At 38.8% G+C, this 21,136-nt stretch overlaps 1 protein-coding gene across 1 annotated transcript; it reads right to left on the reverse strand.

The window, feature by feature from the left end:
* On the reverse strand, nucleotides 16,821-17,756 carry LOC102178603 (olfactory receptor 145-like). The gene has a single exon (XM_005699569.1). The coding sequence runs from the start codon at nucleotides 17,754-17,756 to the stop codon at nucleotides 16,821-16,823; it is 936 nt and encodes a 311-aa protein (XP_005699626.1).

Genomic DNA, 21,136 nt, shown 5'->3' on the forward strand with positions numbered 1-21,136 from the left:
AGAACTTTCTAGTATTCTCCTGTATCTCCTCTGTTGGCTTATTAACTGTATCACATTTTAATAGTGGTTTCTAATAATGATGACAATATGTAACTTTACCTTATTAAAATCTATCTAAAAATAAAAGCTTATAACTCCGTGAATATTAAAAACCTTATACCGGACTTTTGGACTCAGAGGGAGAGGGACTGAGAATGACATTGAAACATGTATACTATCATGTAAGAATCGAATCACCAGTCTATGTCCGATGCAGGATACAGCATGCTTGGGGCTGGTGCACGGGGATGACCCAGAGGGATGTTGTGGGGAGGGAGGTGGGAGGGGGGTTCATGTTTGGGATCGCATGTACACCCATGGTGGATTCATGTCAATGTATGGCAAAACCAATACAGTATTGTAAAGTAAAATAAAGTAAAATTTAAAATTACCAAATAAAAAGTATACTTTCCTTTTCGTTTCCATCCTTTTGTGATCACTGTCATATTTTTTGTTTCATCATATGTAATAAAGACCATAGCACATTTTTCTCATTTTTTTGCTTTAAATATTTTTGTTTTTAAAATAATTTTTAATGAAGTAAACATTTTTTAAACATTATGTATTTATTTGGCTTTGCCACGTCTTAATTGCAGCACATGGGATCTTTATTTGCAGCGTGATAGACTTAATTCCTTGTCCAGAGATCAAACCCAGGCCCCCTGCTTTGGGAGCTTAGAGTCTTAGCTATTGGGACACCAGGGAAGTCCCAAAGCATCATATTTTATACTTGAGTTCCTTGTGGTGATGTGAACATGCACATCTCAGATCTACTACTTCAGGAAGTGTGAATGGCTGATCAGCCCTGTCTCTGCACTCTGAAATCGATCATCACTACACTAGTACCAAGGCCATGTTCCTACTGCTGCTCCCAGCTAAAATGACTGAAAAGAACAGGGATTTTTTTTAAGCAGGCATGTTCTTGCTAGATATGGGACTCCTCCCATGGGATTTGGCTCAAGAATTCTCTGTGCCTTGCCATCAGCCTCACCAGTCTAATATCGCCCCCAGCTTCCTCTAGCTCCTGCCTCATTTGCCCTGACAGATGTTACACGTTTAACCTTGTCTTGGCATCTTGCTTCACAAAGGACCTGGACTAATGCAGGAGGTAACAAGTTTGGTCCAATCAAAAATACAGTGAGATAGGGGCTAGATACTGACTTAACTCACTGTCAGGTGGGTGAAGAGATCACTATCCTTGTTCATGGACAATGCCTAGCAGACAGTGACTGCTCAGTGACTAAAGATTTCACTGTGGCTGCTTAAGAATATGCCCCTCTACAGGGACATACTGTTATAGAAGAAAATGTATAAAATAATGCAGGCTATCAATTCATCTCCAAGTTCTTTTTAATGTGTATTAAAAATGATACAGCAAAAAAGACACAGATGTGTATAACGGACTTTTGGACTCAGAGGGAGAGGGAGAGGGTGGGATGATTTGGGAGAATGGCATTCTTTTTTTTTTTTTTAATTTTTTTAAATTTTATTTATTTTTTTATTTTTTAAATTTTAAAATCTTTTTTTTTTAATTTTTTTTTATTTATTTATTTTTTTTTTAAATTTTAAAATCTTAAATTCTTACATGCGTTCCCAAACATGAACCCCCCTCCCACCTCCCTCCCCATAACATCCCTCTGGGTCATCCCCATGCACCAGCTCCAAGCATGCTGTATCCTGCATCAGACATAGACTGGCGATTCAATTCTTACATGATAGTATACATGTTAGAATGTCATTCTCCCAAATCATCCCACCCTCTCCCTCCCTCTGAGTCCAAAAGTCCATTATACACATCCGTGTCTCTTTCCCTGTCTTGCATACACTTCAGGCTCTACTACAAAGCCACAGTCATCAAGACAGTATGGTACTGGCACAAAGACAGACATATAGATCAATGGAACAAAATAGAAAGCCCAGAGATAAATCCACACACATATGGACACCTTATCTTTGACAAAGGAGGCAAGAATATACAATGGAGTAAAGACAATCTCTTTAACAAGTGGTGCTGGGAAAACTGGTCAACCACTTGTAAAAGAATGAAACTAGATCACTTTCTAACACCACACACAAAAATAAACTCAAAATGGATTAAAGATCTAAATGTAAGACCAAAAACTATAAAACTCCTAGAGGAGAACATAGGCAAAACACTCTCAGACATAAATCACAGCAGGATCCTCTATGATCCACCTCCCAGAATTCTGGAAATAAAAGCAAAAATAAACAAATGGGATCTAATTAAAATTAAAAGCTTCTGCACAACAAAGGAAAATATAAGCAAGGTGAAAAGACAGGCTTCAGAATGGGAGAAAATAATAGCAAATGAAGCAACTGACAAACAACTAATCTCAAAAATATACAAACAACTTCTGCAGCTCAATTCCAGAAAAATAAACGACCCAATCAAAAAATGGGCCAAAGAACTAAAAAGAGAATGGCATTCTAACATGTATACTATCATGTAAGAATCGAATCGCCAGTATATGTCTGACGCAGGAGACAGCATGCTTGGGGCTGGTGCATGGGGATGACCCAGAGAGATGTTATGGGGAGGGAGGTGGGAGGGGGGGTTCATGTTTGGGAATGCATGTAAGAATTAAAGATTTTAAAATTAAAAAATAATAATAATAATAATTTGAATGAGAAAAAAATGATGACTTTACTCTTACTTGAATACTTATTTAGCATGTAGCAAGCATAGCACTTATGTTTTAAGTGGTCAATATTAAGAATTGCATTTTATTTTTTTATGAGAAGAAATTTTCTATTTTATTATCCATTAATCTCTTTCTAAAAATTTTATTGAACTGTAGTTGATTTACAATGTTGTATTTCATTTCTGCTATACAGGAAAGTGACTTAGTTAAATATTCAGTTCAGTTCAGTTCAGTTGCTCAGTTGTGTCTGACTCTTTGGAACTCTATGGATTGCAGCACACCAGGCATCCTGTCCATCACCAACTCCAGGAGTTTACTCAAACTCATGTCCATTGAGTTGGTGATGCCATCTAACCATTTCATCCTCTGTTGTCCCCTTATCCCCCTGCCTTCAATCTTTCCCAGCATCAGGGTCTTTTCAAATGAGTCAGCTCTTTGCATCAGGGGGCCAAAGTGTTGGAGTTTCAGCTTCAACATCAATCATTCCAATGAATATTCAGGACTGACTATTCCATCTCCTTTAGGATGGACTGGCTGGACCTCCTTGCAGTCCAACGGACTCTCAAGAGTCTTCTCCAACACCACAGTTTATTTTTTTATAAATTTATTTATTTTAATTGGAGGCTAATTGCTTTACAATATTGTATTGGTTTTGTCATACATTAACATGAATCTGCTGCAGGTGTACATGTGTTCCCCATCCTGAACCCCCTTCCCACCTCCCTCCCCATTCCATCCCTCTGGGTCATCCCAGTGCACCAGCCCTGAGCATTCTGTATCATGCATCGAACCTGGACTGGTGATACATTTCACATATGATAATATACATGCTTCAGTGCCATTCTCCCAAATCATCCCACCATCTCCCTCTCCCACAGAGTCCAAAAGACTGTTCTATACATCTGTGTCTCTTTTGCTGTCTCGCATACAGGGTTATCGCTATCATCTTTCTAAATTCCATATATATGCGTTAGTATACTGTATTGGTGTTTTTCTTTCTGGCTTATTTCACTCTGTATAATAGGCTCCAGTTTCATCCACCTCATTAGAACTGATTCAAATGTATTCTTTTTAATTGCTGAGATATATCAATAACCTCAGATATGCAGATGACACCACCCTTATGGCAGAAAGTGAAGAGGAGCTAAAAAGCCTCTTGATGAAAGTGAAAGAGGAGAGTGAAAAAGCTTAAATGTTGGCTTAAAGCTCAACATTCAGAAAAGGAAGATCATGGCATCTGGTCCCATCACTTCATGGGAAATAGATGGGGAAACAGTGGAAACAGTGTCAGACTTTATTTTGAGGGGGCTCCAAAATCACTGCAGATGGTGATTGCAGCCATGAAATTAAAAGACGCTTACTCCTTGGAAGAAAAGTTATGACCAACCTAGATAGCATGTTGAAAAGCAGAGACATTACTTTGCTGACTAAAGTCCGTCTAGTCAAGGCTATGGTTTTTCCAGTAGTCATGTATGGATGTGAGAGTTGGACTGTGAAGAAGGCTGAGCGCCGAAGAATTGATGCTTTTGAACTGTGGTGTTGGAGAAGACTCTTGAGAGTCCCTTGGACTGCAAGGAGATCGAACCAGTCCATTCTGAAGATCAACCCTGGGATTTCTTTGGAAGGAATGATGCTAAAGCTGAAACTCCAGTATTTTGGCCACCTCATGAGAAGAGTTGACTCATTGGAAAAGACTCTGATGCTGGGAGGGATTGGGGGCAGGAGGAGAAGGGGACGACCGAGGATGAGATGGCTGGATGGCATCACTGACTTGATGGATGTGAGTCTGAGTGAACTCCGGGAGATGGTGATGGACAGGAAGGCCTGGCGTGCTGTGATTCATGGGGTTGCAAAGAGTCGGACATGACTGGGCGACTGAACTGAACTAAACCAGATACTCCATTGTGTATATTTACCACAGCTTTCTTATCCATTCGTCTGCTTATGGATATCTAGGTTGCTTCCATGTTCTGGCTATTATAAACAGTGCTGTGATGAATATTGTGATACACATGTCTCTTTCAATCCTGGTTTCCTTAGTGTGTATGCCCAGCAGTGGGATTGCTGGGTCATATGGCAGTTCTATTTCATTTTTTAAGGAATCTCCACACTGTTCTCCATAGTGGCTGTACTAGTTTGCATTCCCACCAACAGTGTAAGAGGGTTCCCTTTTCTCCACACCCTCTCCACAATTTATTGCTTGTAGACTCTTGGATCTCAGCCATTCTGACTGAACACCACAATTTAAAAGCATCAATTCTTCAGGATTCACCTTTCTTTATAGTCCAGCTCTCACATCCATACATGACTACTGGAAAAACCATAGCTTTGAGTAGACAGACCTTTGTTGGCAAAGTAATGTCTCTGCTTTTGAATACGCTGTCCAGGTTGGTCATAACTTTTCTTCCAAGGAGTAAGCGTCTTTTATTTTCATGGCTTCAATCACCATTGGCAGTGATTTTGGAGCCTAAAAAAATGAAGTCAACCACTGTTTCCACTGTTTCCCGATCTATTTGCCATGAAGTGATGGGACCAGATGCCATGATCTTCATTTTCTGAATATTGAGTTTTAAGCCAACTTTTTCACTCTCCTCTTTCACTTTCATCAAGAGGCCTTTAGTTCTTCGCTTTCTGCTGTAAGGGTGGTGTCATCTGCAATCTGAGGTAATTGATATTTCTCCTAGCAATCTTGATTCCAGCTTGTGCTTCATTCAGCCCGGTGTTTCTCATGATGTACTCTGTATATAAGTTAAATAAGCCGGATGACAATATACGGCCTTGATGTACTCCTTTTCCTATTTGGAACCAGTCCGTTGTTCCATCTCCAGTTCTAACTGTTGCTTCCTGACCTACATACAAATTCTCAAGAGGCAGGTCAGGTGGTCTGGTATTCCCATCTCTTTCAGAATTTTCCACAACTTATTGTGTGATCCACACAGTCAAAAGCTTTGGCATAGTCAATAAAGCAAAAATAGATGTTTTTCAGGAATGCTCTTGCTTTTTCAATGATCCAATGGATGTTGGCAATTTGATCTCTGGTTCCTCTGCCTATACTAAATTCAGCAGTTAAATATTTAAATATATATATATATATATATATATGTCGTGAAGTCACTCAGTCGTGTCCGACTCTTTGTGACCCCATGGACTGTAGCCCACCAGGCTCCTCCATCCATGGAATTTTCTAGGCAAGAGTACTGGAGTGGGTTGCCATTTTCTTCTCCAGATATATACATGTATGTATATATATATATTCTTTTTCATATTCTTCTCCATTATGGTTTATCACAGGATGTAGAATACAGCTCTCTTGCTGTATGCAGTAAAACCTGGTTGTTTAGCCATCCCAGACTCCCAGTTCTTCCCTCCCCCATCACCCTATCATGGCAGTCACAAGTCTATGAACACCATTATGAATATCTAGTCATAGAGGGCTATTTTTTATGGGCCACCTAACTGCACTTTATAACCTGTTGAGTCCCCTTAGGTAATCAATCCATTGCATAGAGTTAAGGTTTGGTCTAGGGTGACCCAGAGGGATGGTACGGGGAGGGATGAGAGAGGGGGGTTCAGGATGGGGAACGTGTATATCTGTGGCGGATTCATGTAATGTATGGCAAAACCAATACAATAATGTAGATTAATTAACCTCCAATTAAAATAAACAAATTTATATTTAAAAATAAAAATTAAAAAAAAGAATTATATGCCTTAGTACATAGTATGCTTTTGCTTTAAAACAAATTAATTTGTTTTTATTTTACTTTAAATCATCACCCAGAAACCATGTCTCATTATATGTAACTATTATATTGTTGCTAAGAAAATGTGTTATCAAGCTTATGATATACTAGAAATTTATTGCCAAGAGTCCAGAATAATAAGTGGGTTCACAGCAGAGGTTGGAGGAGGGCATCACAGGCAGACCAACTGAAGAAAACCAAAAACTGGAAGCCCAATAAAGACTTGCATATGAAAATACGCATACATCTGTGTGTGTGTTAGTTGCTCAGTCATGTCCGACTCTTTGTGACCCCACAGACTGTAGCCCACCAGGCTTCTCTGTCCATGGAGTTCTCCAGGCAAGAATACTGGCGTGGATTGCTATTCCCTTCTCCAGAGGAACTTCCCAACACAGGAATCGAACCCTGGTCTCCTGCATGGCAGACAGATTCTTTACCGATTGAGCTACAGCAGGAGCTAGACATATACATCTGGACAAAGGCAAAAGATAGCATGGGCTGAATCACTGAGTGTATGACAGGAAGATTGTTGGAATTGTAAAGAATGATAATCACTCTTCCCACTCTCTGCACGTTCAGTAGAGAACTGAGAAATGAGACACAAGAGCCTCACAAAAGGGAAATCAAAAGATCAGCTTCATACTAGTAAAGTTAACTGGAGTATACAGCTCAGTTCTGCAGCCAAGGAGAGTTTCTCTAATTCCCTTGTTGCCTTCCCCAGGTAAGCCTGATGAACCCAGGCACAGGAAAAATGGACAACATCAGGCCTTCCCTATAAAGGGATACATGATGCCTGCTGTGTCTCTAAGTTGTGTCCGACTCTTTGCGGATACAAAGAGTCCAGCCTATGGACTGTAGTCATGGACTCACACAGCCTATGGACGGTAGTCATAGACTCATACCGCCTATGGACTGTAGCCCACCAGGCTCCTCTGTCCGTGGGATTCTCCAGGCAGGAATACTGGAGTGGGTTGCCATGCCCTCCTCCAGGGGATCTTCTTGACCCAGGGATCAAACCCTTGTCTCTTACATCTGCCTGCACTGGTAGGCAAATTCTTTACCACTAGCAACACCTGGGAAGGGACACATGAAAGAAGAGACAAGTCTCGGTCCAGGGGACAGGCCAGTCTTGTAAAGAGGCCCGAAGGAGACTGGGCCATTCATTCCCAGTTCAGTTTCACAGCTTCACCAGTCACTCCTCTCCCTTAGGGAAGAGAAATACAGGATATGGATAAAGAGAAAAGTTCCTTCCCGTTCTTTACTCTCCTAGGGCATGGAGGGACAGGTACCCATTTTAGAGGAATCATCTGCTTTGGGCCAGAGAGAATTTGGCCATTTGCAGAGAAGAGGAATAATTGCTCAAACCAGGTTGCTTCTTGTGAATAAACATATAATTACTTATTTCACATATGCGCACAGTTGTATGTTAAATTCTTGCTTCCAAAGCTCCATAAATATAGCTCAGAACCACTTCACTGTTGAAACATGTACTTTTCAAATTTTCTTGAAAAAGTAACTTGGAATGTAAAGACTATAGTGTCTCAGAGACTATTCTCCTTCAGCCCAGCTGTTTGCATGTATTGGTCAGTGACCAGTCCTGTTTATAGGAACCTAGGTCATTAGGCAAATACATAAAACCAGATTTATTTGAGGAGCCTGCTTTCCCAAACCATATTTCACTTCAAGAAGAGGAAAGGTGGACACAGCTCTAGAACAATTCACCAGCACTTCCTACTTGCAATAACTTGAATTCCAAGAAGGGACAGGACACTCTACTCTGCCATTTTTCGTGTGAGGAAAGAGAGGCACAGAGATGTGCAGTTGTCGACCATAGTCTTTGGCTTACATCTGTCACTCTGTCCTGTGGGTTGTTGGAGTAGGCAAGAACACTAGAGACATCTGGGTGAGGTTTTAAAAACATTTCCTTAGTTCAGAGAAAACAAAAACAGCTTTTGTCTCTGCCTCAGGATAGAGAAAATGGAGGCTGGTGGAAACCACAAGTACGTGAGAGATGAAGATGGTCAGTCTAATGCTCATGACTACAGAATCCACCAGCTTATGAAAGAAGTGCCGATAAAAGAGATGTTGATGAGAAGCAGCTTAACAGTACATGCAGTGGTTGATGGTGTTTGGTTCCATTGTCACTGATTGGGGTATTACCCCACTAGGATCTAACCTGATACAAACCAAGTATCAGCCAAGGGCAGACTTGAGGGACACATATTCCATGGTGACCTCAGGCCGGAAATAAAAAAAAAGTGATCACTAATGACAGAGGAGCAGAAAAAAAAGAATAGAATCTTGCACTTCAACTTAGTGAAAATGAACTCTCTGATGCAGAATTCATTATCATTTTAAGGGAAATGACAAAAAAGATAGGAGAGATAAGAAGACGAGCTCAAGAGAATGTTGAGGAGAGTATCCAGCCCAGTAAAAGTGACCAAGCTCCAGGAATGAGAAGAGTGTGAGATGGAGTTGTTGTCCATTTGTGAAACATGTAAAGACAGCCACCATAGATACACTTCCCAGAGCCTATCTCTTCAGGGAAGTCATTTCTGCAGGTAGGAGGGAAAAACCTCTTTACAGGCCAACATTCCATGACTCAAAGATGAGAATTTCTATTGCCATAACAGGAGAATGACTAGTCTTTACATAGGAGGATGCCTTCCCGTGTCTTTCTACATTTGTGAATACAACTCCCTCTTTGAAAAATGTCCCAACAGTCAGTAGCTCAGGAAGGCCAGTGACTCAGGGTGAGCTACAACTGGAGTGTGCACTGGAAACCCCAGTTTCACAGCAAAGACAGAGGCACAGCATCCGAGAGATGTTCAATCATTTCCCAGGTTGCTTAGGAAACACATCTTGAAGAAGGGATGAGAACTGGAAAGAGACCTAGAGATATCATGACCTCTGACTCCATTGTTTCAGTCACCCCCTCACCCCAGAACAAAATTAGAGCAAGAAGTACTTCCCAAACTCTCAGATTTCAGGGCTTCATGTTAGAAACAAGGACAGAGAGACATGGGATGCTGCCATGCAACCACTCACCCTTGTTCAGCTTAGTATTAGCAGTACGGAGTCGTACAGTCTGCTCACCCTGAAAGGAAAAAGGCTTGCATGGTGTAGGAAGAGGAGTGCCCTAAGCCTGTATACTTCTTTTTCCTGTGATGTCCAGAAAACTAATACCTGCATTATCCTGGAATCAATTCTGAGCCAAAGACCATGGTTTCACATCAAGGCCTTGCCCAGATAGTTCCCTCCAATTGTAGAAAGGACACATCATCTGTCCATGACACTGAGATCATAGCTTGATATTTAAGGGGGCCTTCTTTTACATGGATATACATATTAAGATCTGGCTGGAACCCAAAGACACCTCCCTCAGGTGCTCTCCTAGGAGAAGTATCTGCAAAAGAAACCAAAAGAATGTAGTTTTCACAAACAGAGCTCATTTAGACTTCTGTCCAAATTTCTATACCTGCTATCCAAGAAGAGAAACAGGAGCCCCTCTTCCAGAGCCGTAGATGGGATGCAAAGTTGACTCTAATTGGGAATCCCTTTCCTGGTTCTCAGCAAAAATGGCAAATTTCAGTAACACAATATGTGGGTTAGTTAGGGTCCTAACACACTTAACCTACAAAGCCCCTCACCACATTACCTTATTACCTTTCTCAGTAAAATTGTTTAGACACATCAAAGCTACCAAAGACTATGCCTTATCAAATAACAATGAAATCTGCCTCAAAATGGTTTAAAATCTGTGAGAGAAGTAAATGCTGTATTACCATTGACTCCATGGAAGCAGTAATGTGCCGTGTAGAGACAGCAGGGAAGAATCACACATAGCCATGGTGACATTTTTCTAAAGATACCTCATTTTTGGAGGCCAAGAATCCAAATACATATCCTTTATTATTTTGGCTAAGGTAGAAGTTCACTGCATGAATGATTCATGCTTTTATTCAATAATTATTCCATAATCCCATCATTTCTGCATTTGAAAAAGTATTGGAAAATTATATCCTGTTGCTGTAAAAAGTTTCCTTTGAAACATGGTGTTAACTGAATGATGGTGCATTTTTTTTCTAGAATTTACTTTCTTAAATAATGCTATGTATTTGTTCATAAAATGACATGGAATGTAGTAAGATTTTTTATGTTATGTTTCTTGTTTTTGCATCTTAGTTGTTTTGTTTTGATTGTGGTAAGATCACTTAACATGAGGTCTGCCCTGTTAGATTTTTAAGGGTGTGATACAGCATTTTTAACTATAGGTACAGTATTGTACAGCAGGTCTCTGGAATTTATTCATCATGCCAAACTGAAACTTCATACCTATTGAAAAATTGGAGTGGGCAGAACACCTTCAAATTCAAGTGGAATAGTGAATCCTTACACCTGGTGGTCTCTTGCCTAAATTTCAGGACAGTAATCAAGCCACATAGATAGGAGCTAAACCTTAGGGTCTAAGAATGCCCTGAAAACCAGATGTGAAGTTTTCACTGGCATGGAAAAATTAGATTTTAAAATACAAGTGCATCTGAACAGAAGTGTTACATTCTGGCACTGGGATAAAAAGGAAGACACTGGAGGACTATATAACATGTTTTAAAGTATATATTGTTGAGACTGAACGTGGACAGAAAAGGCAGAGGAGAGAATGAGTATCAAAGGAAGATTTTGGGTTTTTTTAAATTAAGAGAGTTTTTAAAGGTAAAGTAGGATTGCATATATCCAGCAATAGAAGTCTATAGAGATGGAGATATTGAAGATATAAAAAAAAAAAGATGAGGAAATTTTGAGAGAATAAAATCCCAAAGAAGATGAAAAGCAATTGACAAAATACAACATCCACTTATGCTTTTAAAGTATTTTTAGAGAATGATAGATACTTTTTTAAGATGATAAAATATGTAAAACTCAGATCAAAAGCCAGCAACGCATGTAAGAATTAAAGATTTTAAAATTTAAAAAATAAATAAATAAATAAAATTTAAAAAAAAAAAATGAAAACTCTTGAGACATCTCTAATTAGAACTAGTAGAACCAAGATACCTACAGTCTCCACTATTACTTAACATTGTATTAAAAGTATTAGAAATGCAATTATAAATGGGAAAGGAATTAGAGGCTAAGACTCAAAAGGAAACAGCCAAAATTATCTCTGTTTATAGAAATTTAATCAGCATAAATGGGAAAACCTGAAGGGAATTCCTGGAAAAACTTCTACAAAAAACGATTACATTAAAGTATAAAGTTAACATATAATTCAGTAGAATTCACATATATAAACACTAATCAGAATATAATATGAAAGCTAGAACCCTTGTTATAATAACAAAATAAAATAGAATTCTTAAGCATAAATCTAATTAGAAATGTTCAAACATTAATGAGAAAAATTACAAAACATTCCTAAATGTTACTGAAGTAGACCTAAAGAAAATGGGAAGGCATACTACACGTCATGGTGAAAAGTCTGAATATCCAAAAATGTCAACCCTCTCTAAATTTACTTATAAATTTAAGATGCAATAAATAAATATGCTATGAGTTTTTTCTAGAGTTAGACAGATTAATTATAAAAGTTATGGCTTAAAATGAATATCCAGGAAAACCCTAAAAAAACTAAGAACAATACGTGGAAGGTACCTTCAAGATAGGAAAATGCTGTGAAGCTTCTATAATTAAAGCAGTGTGGTATTGGCTTATGAATAGACTTACAGACCAATAAAGCAGAATGGAAAATACAGAAATAACTCAAGAGCCTATAAAACTTAGTATGTAATGAAGGCAACAGCTCAAGCCAGCAAGGAAACGAAGGACTTTTTTTTATAAATGGTGATAGAACAACTGGATAGCCATATGGAAAAAGATAAAGTTAGATCCATTCCTCACACCATACACTGGTACAATTTCTAAAAAGATCAGACATTCTGGTTTTTTAAAAATCATGCAAACATTATGAAAAGATTAGTGAATTTCTTTATAACCTAAGAGGAAAGAAAACATTTATAACTATGATTAAAATATGAGAAATAATAAAAAATTAAAACCTTTAAAAATTTTATATCATAAGGAAAGTCAAAAGCCAAATCACAAAATAGGGAGGAAATATACGCAACTTATATCTCAGACAAAAAACAAATATAGTTTATATACAGTCCTCCTAAAAATTGGGAAGATCAAAATCCAGCAGAAAAGTGGGAGAAAGTTGTAAAAAGATCATCCATATAAGAAGTAATACCAACAGCCATTAAATACCTGAAAACATCTCCAATGTTTCTATTTATTAGAGAAACCCAAATTATAACAATGCTTAAAAACTATTTTTCACATATCAGGTTAGAAAAGTTGAAAAATGTTGAGCATATGCTATGTTACAGGGACTGTAGGAAAGTGAGTACTCCATTTATTGCAGAGGGGAAAGTAAATGTCAGTTCTCCCCCAAAAGATCCACAGATTGAATACAATCCCAATCTAAATTAATCTTCTGTAAGAATGAAAAGACAAACCATGGACCATTTAGAAATCTTATGTTTAGCAAAGGACTAAAATTCAAAATATATAAAAAACCTTGACATCTCAATGAGAAAAAATAAATAAGCTACTTTTATTTAAATGGGGCAAAATTTAGATAGACATTTCACCAAAGACATACGGATGACACATGACCACATGAAAAGATGCTCATCATCATTTAATCACTAGGGAAATGCAAACTAAAACCACACTGAGATACCATGACACACCTATTAAAAATCTTTTCAATTAAAAAGTGGGCCATACCAAGTATGATGAGGAAGTGAAGGAATTGAAAATCTTAAACACTACTCCTGAGAGTGTAAAATGGCACAACCACTTTGGAAAACTGTTTGGCAGGTTTTTGAAAAATTAAACATATACCTATCATATGATCTCACTGTTCCACTCCTGTATATTACTCAAGAAAGATGAAAGACTATGTCCATACAAAGACATATACATGGATGGTTACAAGAGTTTTGTTTGTAGTAGCCCCCAAACTGAAAACAACCCAAGTGGCTATCAACAGGGGAAAGATAAACAAATGATAGTAGTGTTTCCATATACACTAGAAGTAGTAGCAGTGGTAGTTTGTAGTATAATCATTCACTCAATGACTCACTACTCAACAACAAAAAATAATGAATTATTAATAGATGTAACAACATGGAAGAATCTCAAAATACTTAAACTAAGTGGCATAAACCAGACAAAAATGAACACATACTGTACAATTAGACTTTTAGAAAATCTTGAGAATGAAGACGAAAAGAAAACAGATCAGTGGTTACCTAGAAAGAATGGGGGAATGGAAGAGTTCCCAAAGGGACAAGACTGTGGCGATGGTTTCATGAGTGTAGACATATGTCAAAATGTATCAAAATTACATGTTAAACATTTGTTTAAAGTGTGTGCTAATTTAATTTGTTTAAATTGTATGCTAATTATAGCTTCTTAAAATCCCTTTTAAAAACATAAAAAATAAATACATGTTAACTCAACTGAAAATACTTATAATACTGCACTTTCATGCCCCAAGTGCTCCATCCCTGAGAAGTTATCAATCAAATAGAAATAGAGATAGTATAAGCATAGCGTAGAGCCAGAAGATCAAGGGACCCAAAATGGTGACAGAGACAAAGTCGCCAGGGCTTTGTTATGTCTTCTTTCTCACTCGTATCCCTTTGCATTCCTCTTCCTCTGGCCTCAGGAAGAACAGTAGAGTAACTCTAAATAAGACACAGCACTAACCATTAGATGCAAAGCTGATAAATCAAACAGTGAAAAATAAGACCATCTGCAATCAAAAGACGAGAAGGCCATGACACCCCACTCCAGTACTCTTGCCTGGAAAATCCCATGGACGGAGGAGCCTGGTGGGCTTCAGTCCATGGGGTCGCTAAGAGTCAGACAGGACTGAACGACTTCACTTTCACTTTTCACTTTCATGCATTGGAGAAGGAAATGGCAACCCACTCCAGTGTTCTTGCCTGGAGAATCCCAGGGACGGGGGAGCCTGGTGGGCTGCCATCTATGGAGTCAAGTCACACACGACTGAAGCGACTTAGCAGCAGCAGCAGCAGCAGAGAAACTGAAACTTTTGGACATTGTTGATAGCATAAACAGTTTTACTTGAAAGGAGAAAGAGGAGACTTTCTAATGTGGATGGACATGTTTTAGATCTTGAATTAGGTTGTGGTTACATATACATATGCAAAAGTTCAATGAGTTATACACATGATTTGTGCACTTTACTATATGAAAGTTAATTACAAAAATTTCTGTAAAGGTTTCTGCTTCCTTTCATTAACTACTTTGTACTGCATACCCCAATATACCAACCCCATTCGTAAATTCTAGATCTCCTGAGTTCAAAAAACTATTCAGTCTCATCTGAAGTACAGTCCTCTTCTGTATGTTTATTCTTCTCATTGCAGCAATATTGGCCAGAATCAAAGGACAAAACTAACTTTTATCCAAACTTCCCTTATTTCCTAATACAATAACTTTCATAAGGGAAAATTTATAAGTAAAAATATTTCCCTAGCACTTCATTTGTCATTATTCTCAAAGAAATTTTACCACTAATGAGTTTAGTGAGTTTAAACCAAAATTTTTTTCTTTTTTGAATTTTTTATATAAAGCTATATTTTCTTTCCATTAATAACACTGTGTATTTATAAATTTATCCTGAGATCAATATCTCTTTCCCATATGCCAGTCTTCCCAGATGGCACTAGTGGTAAAGACCTTGCCTGCCAGTGCACGAGACTTAAGACATTTGGGTTCGATCCCTGGATCCAGAAGATTCCCTGGAGGAGGAAATGGAAACCCATTCCAGTATTCTTGCCTGGAGAATCCCATGGACAGAGGACCCTGGCAGGCTACAGTCTATGAGATTGCAGAGTCAGACACGACTGAAGGGACATAATGTATGTGCGCGCATGCACACACACACACACACGCACACACACACACATACACACACACATTTTCCATGTAATAATACTGTGTTTTTGTAAATTTATCCTGAAATCAACATTTCTTTTCCATTTGCCTCATCATTAGAATGTGATGTCAATTAGCAGTGCCTGAAAATTCAATAGCAATTGCCTCTCCTAAAAAGCAGTAGCTTGGTGCTGCCCTGATAACTAAATATGTACCCACAGCCATCTACTTCTCTGTCCCATCCTCCAGACAATAGAAATATTACAAGAAATAAAGAAATAAAATGCAAGCCACCTGTATAATTCTAAACTTTCTGGTAGATAGTTCTGTTAAAAAACTAAACAGATAAATTCATTTTAATTGTATTTTTATTCAACATAGTAGATCGAAAGTGTCAGTTCAGCATGTAATTCATATAAAAGACAATCGATGAGATAATTTACATTAGTCTTCACATTAATTATTCAAAGATCCAGTGTGTATTTTACACTTATACCATGTCTCAATTTGGATGATCACATTTCAATTACTGGATACTGTATATGGCTAGTGGCTATTCTATTGGATAGTACAGCTCCCAGTTAACTCAGAATACAACCAAGGTACCCCTTGAAATGAAGCTCCAAATTCTGGCCCATTAGTGTTGAAATACCTCCACCCTACGTCTTTATACCCCATCAAATTACATTTCTCTCACCTGGAAGTTCTAATTCACTGAACTTTGTCCCTAGAGCTCCACTTACCAAGTCAGAGGTGCCCATCTTGCATTTATCTGAAATCTAACATACTTCCCACTCACACACTACAAAATTCATCAGAACTGATCTTGTCGTTTTGCCAAGACCGACTCAACAAAATCTTTCACCTCCTACTCTCTTTCAAAATGTGATATATTAAAATTATCCTGTGAGAAGTAGCATGAAATTACTGTGAACATATTCATAAGTTAAATGTGCTAGGTCAACAAACATGCGAAGTAGAATATTCCAAAAAGACATGAGGCAAGAAAACATGGCATAAAGAAAACAAACTAGGTTGGGATTCAAGCTGAGATTTCAGCCCCAGCTGTAGCACCAGGTAGTTCTATATTCTTGGGTAACATACATTTCTGAGTCTCCAAAGTGTGATGTATTACACACTGGCACTGGATTAAATTACTCCAAAGTCCCATTCAACATTGAATACTCTATAATATAGCAACTATTTTTGTAAAATAAAGAAGGAAGAGAGCAAATGAAGGTGAGGGAGGATAAATCCACTTGGGAAAAAGTTAAATCTCCTTTATATATTGGACAGAATGGAAGCCCTGAAACTTGAAGTCCACACCAAATAACAACAACAATAATAACAAACATTCCAATAAAAAAATATGGGATCCTTTTTCTCAATTTCTAATATTTCTTCAAGACAACATTATTCTGTCCAAGGTTTTCTTTAGGGCAAATTTGACATCCTTATTCCTCAAGCTATAGATTAATGGATTGAACATGGGTACCACAATTGTATAGAATAAGGAGGACACTTTGCCCTGATCAAGAGGTAAAATAGAAGGTGGTTTGAGGTACATAAAAGCTCCTGACCCAAAGAAAAGAGAGACTGCAAGTATGTGGGAACTGCAAGTGCTGAAAGCCTTGGACCTTCCCTCAGTGGAGCTTATGTGGAAAATGCCAGAAAGAATAAAACCATAACAGATAAAAATGGTCACAATGGGCACACCAATGCCAATGGTCACAACAATAAAGACCACCAGCAAATTTACATCAGAGCTGTTACAGGAGAACTCAAGGAGGGGAATGATGTCACACATATAGTGATTGACAAGGTTGTCACCACAGAAAGTCAAAAATACTATATTTCCTGTATGGGCCATAGCCCCAAATACTCCCATCCCATAGACCCCCAACAAAAGGAGTAAACACACCTGAGGAGACATGGTGACCGTGTACACCAGTGGCTTACAGATGGCGACATAGCGGTCGTATGCCATTGCCGACAGGATGAAGGATTCAGAAAAGACAAAGAAACAGAAGAAAAAGAGCTGAGTCATACACCCTGCATAGGAAATGAAGTTCTTCTCTGAGATGAAGCTTGTCAGCATTTTAGGGACAATGGCAGTAGAGAAACTAAAATCTATGAAGGACAAGTTGAAGAGGAAAAAGTACATGGGAATATGAAGGTGAGAATTCAGTCCAATCAAGGTTATCAAGCCCAGGTTCCCCGTTACAGTGGCCATGTAGAAACACAGAAACAGGAAGAAGAGGGGCATCTGGAGTTCTGGCTGATCTGTTAAGCCTGTGAGGATGAACTCTCTCACAGAAGAGGTGTTCTCTTCAGCCATTCTCCTCTAGAAGAATCTGTGAGAGAAAAAGAAGAGTTGTTCAGAGAAAGAGGGAAAAAATCCTTCTTGAGAATGGCATTTGAACTGAGGGATTTTTAAACTTCAGGAAGATGGCATTTCTTCATACCTACTCTCTCTTCATGGTCCCCAAGTGCTATGAACCACCCTAGTAACTGTCTGCGGGTGAAATTTGCTTTCAGAGTAAAGGCTGATACAACCAAGGAGAGTCCATGAACTCATCTGGCCACCTTTTCCTGTACCCTTTCTGTGCACTTCCTCCCCATCCACAGCCCTTGGTCAAGTATGTAAGGCTTGGGTCCCTTCTCTAGGGTTACTCTTGAGACATGGAAGCCATTCGACCCTGCCTAGACCTTCCACCTTGGGTCTCAAACTGAGCAGAGCAGGATGATGAGGTCATGTGCCCAGGGACTTTGGATGGAATGGTTGTGAAATTATAATGTGATGATAATAATAATGATGGTTTCCCAGGTGGCTCAGTGGTAAAGAATCCACCTGTCAATGCAGGAGACACAGAAGACATGGATTCCATCTCTGGGGCAGGAACATCCCCTGGAGGGGGAAATGGCAATCCATTCCAGTATTCTGGCCTGGAAAATTCCGTTGACAGAGGAGCCTGGTGGACTGCAGTCCAGGGGTTGCAAAGAGTCAGACACGACTGAGCATGAACACATGCACTAATAATAATGGAGTCATAATGCAAAGTTATCTATAAACTTTAAGAAAAAGAAAAGAAACACTTAGAGCTCTAACTGTGGGATAGGTATTGTTCTAAATGCTGTGTAGCATTATAGTTATCTCCATGTAACAGATGAGGACACTGGACTTACGTGACTTGCACAAATCCCAGTAGTAACAGAAGGTGAACTCAGGTGGTCTGGATCAGAGCATGAACTTGTAACCTCTCTGCCACAGGACAGACCAGGTCAGGCAGACACCCACTCACCCTTCAGCTTGGAGTCATAATTCTGTGCTTCTGCTGGCTCTCATCCATCTCTTTCATGCAACTCAAATGCCCTGGTGAAAAGAAGGTGAAAATCCAGAGTTCAGATGCTTTTGCTTCTGCTTCTCAACTTTAAGGATCAAAACCTCTAGTTTATCTTGCTTCTCTTGCTGAGCAGAAGGACATGGTCTCTGACTGTGGTTTTGCCCTGAGCCTCCTATCCAGCCTCCAGAGATGAAGTAGCATCCTTTCCTTATATCTACAGATAACAGGAAACCAAAGACTTTTATTCTGGATCAGAGATCTCAGTTGACCTCATTACAAGAGACTCCCTCGGGATTACAGCTCCAAGAGACCACCTTCCCCAGGGAATAAGACATGTTTATTTACATCTCTGATAATGCTTGACAAGGCTTTTAATGACCTATTCTTTTATTCAGGATACATTTTTTAAGAACAAAGAAGAGCAAAGCAGTGTGGGAAAAATAACTCTTAAGACTTTGTATCGGGCACTGACTGGGTTCCAGAAATCTCATTGGAAGGATTCAAAGTAACACACAAATAATTTTATCTCATTAATTCCTCATAACAACTTATTAATGTTAGACCTATTAATCTTCACTTTAAAAGTGAAATGGGCACACAGCTTGTAGAATCTTAATCTTAACTCAAATCCCAGAATCTTAACTCAAACTCTGGTCTCTCCAACTCCAAACTTCACAGGGGCCAAGGACATCGTGTTTATTGTATGTTACTGACAGCAACAAATTTGTCTCTAGACATAAGGCCTGGCTACTGTAAATTGTACACATTCTCAAACAGTTTTCAGGAAGGAATTTCATTCAAATAGAGACTAAAGAGGCAAGTTGTGCTCTGCATCTCTTACCGGGAGCGTCTATATACTAAGGATAACAGGTTTTATATCCAAGAAATAAATATTGATATGGGGAAACGTGAGGTTTGGTGTGCAGTGGCTTAGAGAAGTTTTGGTTCTGGGATAATGACAGAAGTCCTCTTACAAAAGTTATGAAAACAAAGCACAGAGGCAGAAGTCTTCCTCCAGGCAAGTCTAACTAAAAGCATTGCACCCAGGCCGTGTGTGGTTATGGGTTTGTGCACATACATCAGTGAGGACCTGCTCACCCTTAGCTAAGATTTAGCGATGATGGTGCTTTATCTTTCTGATATGCATTTAGAATTTTCTGCGTCCCAGACTAACCCTAATGAATCTCAATCCCACTACACAAAAGTTGAAAATGAAGAAAGATAATTCATTAAAATGAAATTAAAATAGGCTCTCCTTGAGATCCAAGTGCAAAGAAGATATGGGGTGGGGAGAGTTTCTCAGAACACTCTAGGGGGATTTGTTATTTCAGAGACAGTTGCCGTGGCAACCTGATTCCCAAATGTATCTTAAGCAGCGCTCCTCTGAAGCTATGTTACCTGATGCTTCAGTACAAGCAGAAAGTAAAATCAGAAAGAAAAGATAAAAAGGCATTTTGTTTTTCTATTTGTACACACAATTTCACTCATCTCACATTCTGATAAAGTAATGCTTAAAATTCTCCTAGCCAGGCCTTGGCAGTACGTGAACAGTGAACTTCCAGATGTTCAAGCTGATTGTAGAAAGGCAGGGGAACCAGAGATCAAATTGCCAACATCCACTGGGTCATCAAAAAAGCAAGAGAATTCCAGAAAAACATCTATTTCTGCTTTATTGACTTTATTTATTGCTTTATTTACAGCCTTTGACTGTATGGATCACAATAAACTGTGGAAAATTCTGAAAGAGATGGGCATACCAGACCACCTGACCTGCCTCTTGAGAAATCTGTATGCAGGTCAGGAAGCAACAGTTAGAACTGGACATAGAACAACAGACTGGTTCCAAATAGGAAAAGGAGTAAGTCAAGGCTGTATATTGTCACCCTGCTTATTTGACTTATATGCAGAGTACATCATGAGAAATGCTGAGCTGGATGAAACACAAGCTGGAATCAAGATTGCTGGGAGAAATATCAATCACCTCAGATATTCAGATGACACCACCCTTATGGCAGAAAATGAAGAGAACTAAAGAGCCTCTTGATGAAAGCAAAAAAGGAGAGTGAAAAAGTTGGCTTAAAGCTCAACATTCAGAAAACAAAGATCATGGCATCCAGTCCCATCACTCCATGGGAAATAGATGGAGAAACAGTGGAAACAGTGTCAGACTATTTTTCTGGGCTCCAAAATCACTGCAGATGGTGATTGCAGCCATGAAATTAAAAGACGCTTACTCCTGGGAAGGAAAGTTATGACCAACCTAGACAGCATATTAAAAAGCAGAGACATTACTTTGCCAACAGAGGTCCATCTAGTCAAGGCTATGGTTTTTCCAGTGGTCATGTATGGATGTGAGAGTTGGACTATAAAGAAA

The sequence above is a fragment of the Capra hircus genome, chromosome 29, assembly GCF_001704415.2.
Source record: "Capra hircus breed San Clemente chromosome 29, ASM170441v1, whole genome shotgun sequence".
In the NCBI taxonomy this organism is placed as follows: Eukaryota; Metazoa; Chordata; class Mammalia; order Artiodactyla; family Bovidae; genus Capra; species Capra hircus.